Below are 4,559 nucleotides of genomic sequence, written 5' to 3' on the forward strand. Positions count from 1 at the left end.
GGACTGCACCATTAATTTTACCACACGGAAGTACGATAGCTAAACAGAGGTACTGTACAGAAGCGATTGTATAATTTACTTGGTGAAATTGGACGATTCCTGGAGAAGAAAGATATACTTTTTTAAAGAATTACAATGCTCACTTGGTTACAAGACATTTATATTTATTATTATTTGTATTTATGGTTGACATCATTGAGAACTTGAATAATCTAAACGAAATCTTGGAAGGACGGAAAAAAAAATAAAAAATTATCACACAGTATTATGACAGCATACAAATGTTCAATTAAAAACTCGTGTTTTGGTATATCCATTTGACACTACAAATTTTCCCTTTTTAGAATAAATGTGCTCAGTAAGAAGTGTTAATTTTGATTCCAAACGGTACAAAGACAAGATTTCATACTAGTTCAGTGAGTTTAAGAGACAACTTCAGGGGTTTAGTGAACTGGAGCCATAATTTAAAGTTTTTCGCTCCCAATTCATAGTTAGAGCTTCTGATTTGCCCGTTGACATGCAACTTGAAATCATTGATTTGCAGTGTGATGTAGAAGGGAAGAAAAAATTAGCCTCAATGGGCTTGGACACATTTTACAAGTACCTCGTAGAAGGGTATCCTACATTAACAGCACTGGATACCAAAATATTGTTCCTTTTTGGACCTACCAACTATATGAGTAAGTTTTTTCTATAGTGAAGATTAATCAAACGAAACATAAGCACTTTCATGAGATTCTAAAATTGGCTCCTTCTCAAGACTTGATGTTCAAAATATGTATGCAATAGTGTTGGGTAAACGATGCCAAGCTTCAGGAGTAAATCCTAGGCAAGACAATTAATTGCTGTGAAATTAATTCATTTGTTTAAAGAGATGTCTAGAGGTTGAAAAAAAAGTGTTTAAAGTTCCATAAAGCTGTCATCAGATAGGTTGTAACATTGTTATATCACTTTGATCAATTATCCATAAAAACTTATACGAATTAATGTTTAACTGAGTAAATGTGTCATTAAAATTGCAGATACTTTTTTTTAGTTTTTAGGTGGTTCGTAATGTATTTTATACAAGTAAAATTTATATAATAAAGATTTTTATAAATGATTTATTCTTTTTTGCATGAATTAGTATTAGTGACTAATGCAAAGAAAAAAGACTTATCCATACTCGTACTTCCACAAATGTTGCATCAAGTAAGTTTAAAGCCCCAAGACATATCAAAGTCAGTCTCAAACTTGAAGTCCTAGCTCAATTAGACTGATGCAAGGGCAACTCAAATTCGAATCCCCAGCTCTGATATACACCTATTCTATTAAAATTTCGAAATACGTAGTTTACACATTACTCAGAAATCTTTTGAAGTCAGTTATCTCCATATACAATTTCAAAAACTTGATATACTTAAAAGAGGCATTAGTTGATTGATGTTAACTAGGAGCAAAGTTGAAGTATCATTGGATTGAAGATAGATTTTTTTAAAAAACCTTTTGGCCTCCTTCTTAGTATTAGACTTTTCATTAGGAAATGACTACGCAGGGAGTGACATTACTATTCCATATACATCAGTAAGAATATGTGTGCATTCATGTTTCTCAGGAGGATACACTGCTATAGATAATTGAATATTAGAGGCCTTTTGAAAAGGTTTTACAAACACAATTGTACAGAAGACTCCACGTTCTGGCAGCCATTACATAATTATTCATGAAAGTAGGGAAGCCTTTTTTTATAATCTCTTTGCCATGGTCTAATTCAAATTGTGTTAATAACCAGTGCAGTACACATTTCTTTCTTTTACATGGCGTGTGTTTCTCTTTAGATTTTGAAAAGTAGTGTCTGATCATATATCAAAAGTTATGGATATGAGTAGTAAGTTCTATCCAAAGTAGTAGATTCAAATCCACCCTTTCTTTATTTCTTCCAGATAATCGTCTCTATCTACGGAACTACTCCATCTATCAAAATGATCGCATCCTTTTTAATGACACAACGACTCTTGAAGATATATCCTCGGCTAATCGTCCCATTTTCATCGGATCCTTTAACCAACCTTTCCTGAACTCTCTCGTACCATTCCTTGTTACTTTCTACTTATTTGTCATATTTACTTGTTTAAATACAATCTACAGATATATCGTCACCGATCAAGATGTATGTAACTAAATTCATTTTTCTTTTTTTTTTCATATTTGAGTGTTTTCTTCTTAGAATCATTCAAACTCGAACACTCCAGTCATTCGAAATCGAGGAATGAATAACAATACCACGGTTGGAAACGTTACACCACCTCCTTCCTATTCCATATTCATTGACTCCGGGGAATCCATACTCATTCCTCCTCCATATAAAATGGTTTTGCCATATATATACTCCTCGAATGGAAACCCTTCCTCCATTTCTCCTTCCAATTCCATTACATCTATTAATGAAGCCAATGGTATTTGTCTCATTATCTTTATATATATTATAATTGCTATTTTATTTACTCATATCATAATTATACATAGATGTGCCACCTTCGTATTGCATCACATGTCATACGATACAAACCGAGCCTCTAACAATTTTCCCTCCTCCTTCGATAATTGAAGAGGAGTCAGATAAAAGTGATCTAAATGAAGAAGAGGAATCGCAATACACTTAATTGCTTATTACACTAGTTAATGAAGTGTATATTATTAGGATACCATTCAAGTATTGACTATGTTATTATAATTTTTAAATAATTACTAATTCGTTGAATATATATACATATTATATCATGGGGACTGAAGCAATGGAACAAGGGAGAGTTCTTTTCATTCTTAAAAAGAAGACTGGCCAGACATTTCATTTAATGTATGTTTGTTTAAGTTGTCATATCCTTTTTCAAATCTTACTTTTGCTTTCTATTCCGTATTCACTTCTAGAATAATTGATTTTCGGAGTCTAGAGTTGGTTAAGAGAACTGATCATTAATTAATTATGTACATATTTATTATAAGATAAATTTACAATTGATTGATGTGATCATTAACAAATATAACGTGTATTGTTGGGTGACTGATAAAATGACTATTCAGTCTATAATCAATAAACTATAAATCAAAATATTCTTCGTAAGAAAAAGTTATTTTGGCCGGATATGACGAGTATTACTTTATTTGCTATTATTAATTATTCTTCCTTATTTTGAAAAATTCTACGTATCTCCTAGCATAGAGTACTATCGTCAATGATGCTAATCGGGAGCGTTTTGGGCATGCTAAAAAAGAAAGAAAAAAACATGGTAACCCTGACAGTTTAAAGAATGTTTTGGAGAAGAGCAGCTTAGCTACTATGACGTTTCATTAGATCAGCTACAACCAGCTGTAACGAGGGAGGAGGAGGAAAAAAGGAAATAACAATGGCATTGACCAAAGAATTACTCCGACGTCGATCATCAATTTTACTCTGAGTCCAACAAGGACTCACATTTATAATATGAAAATAATAAAAAAAATCCTCAGGGTTACTTTCCTCCGTCTTTTATGAGCATACGCAAATTTTCAATCCGGTTATGTATATATCAATAATATAATGTTCGTAGTAGAAAAGGAATCTAATGATGTTTATAAAAACAAAATCGAATTTAGTTGTTTGCCATCTGATAGTCATCTTATAGCAAATGGAGTTAGTCTGCTTTTTGTTTTTATTAATGGAACAATCTCTTCAAATATTTGAGAGTTTAAAATTTACATTATATAATTATGGTACAACTATGATTGAAGACAAATTAAACATATCTGAGAAAATTGAAAGTCTTTGTCAAATAGGAAACATAGTAGCTTTTGTAAATCTCTTTCTGACATTTTGACGAAATCAAAGCTTGAACAGTGTATAAGAATTCTAAATACCATTGAAAATTAAGGAAGTAGTTTCCAAAAGAAAAACTAATAATAATAATAATGTAGCTGAAGAGTTGAATAATATATCAAGACCTAAAAGTTTTTGGCAACGTTACTATAGGAAAAGTGTATTCCTTCTCTACTCGTATATATATATAAATAAAATACGGTATGATAGCTTTTTTGTTATGCCAAGCATTTTCATAGTTGAGAAGATATGTAGTCTGGAGCTTTAAATTTAAATACACAGATCTCAATTCATAGTTAGAGTTAGTTCCTTCAAAACATCGAAAAGTAAAATGCAGAACCCAGCATAATTAATGTGGCAATATTCATCACATGGTCCAATTGTTAAAAAATGGCTTTTTAAATTCAGATTCTTAATTTTTTTGTCATTTTTATTTTAATAAAGTATTAGATCTAAGATAATTGAATTTAATCAAATCATTAAATAACAGTACATATATACTATGAAAGTTTTGAACTACATTTAGTTCTAAAAATGGTTTGCTTTAAGAAATCTTTGTATATATTTGGTATTTTAATTTTCTAATAGCACTTTTACACTTACAATACTTACTTCAATATGTTAAAAATTAGAATGACTGACATTGAAGAATGTTTAGAAATAATTATTCATGATCATTATATGTAATTATGTTCCACTTTATCACAATAAATTGTTGTTTAACGAC

At 30.7% G+C, this 4,559-nt stretch overlaps 1 protein-coding gene across 1 annotated transcript; it reads left to right on the top strand.

The window, feature by feature from the left end:
• The first annotated feature begins 1,744 nt into the window (after window positions 1–1,744).
• Window positions 1,745–3,088, top strand: LOC121130962 (uncharacterized). Its single transcript, XM_040726579.1, has 4 exons — window positions 1,745–1,867; window positions 1,923–2,149; window positions 2,207–2,435; window positions 2,506–3,088. Exons 1-4 carry the CDS (start codon window positions 1,855–1,857, stop codon window positions 2,640–2,642), a joined length of 606 nt encoding a protein of 201 aa, XP_040582513.1. The 5' UTR covers window positions 1,745–1,854; the 3' UTR covers window positions 2,643–3,088.
• The last annotated feature ends 1,471 nt before the right edge of the window (window positions 3,089–4,559 follow it).

Source organism: Lepeophtheirus salmonis, unplaced genomic scaffold, assembly GCF_016086655.4.
Source record: "Lepeophtheirus salmonis unplaced genomic scaffold, UVic_Lsal_1.4 unplaced_contig_14574_pilon, whole genome shotgun sequence".
In the NCBI taxonomy this organism is placed as follows: Eukaryota; Metazoa; Arthropoda; class Copepoda; order Siphonostomatoida; family Caligidae; genus Lepeophtheirus; species Lepeophtheirus salmonis.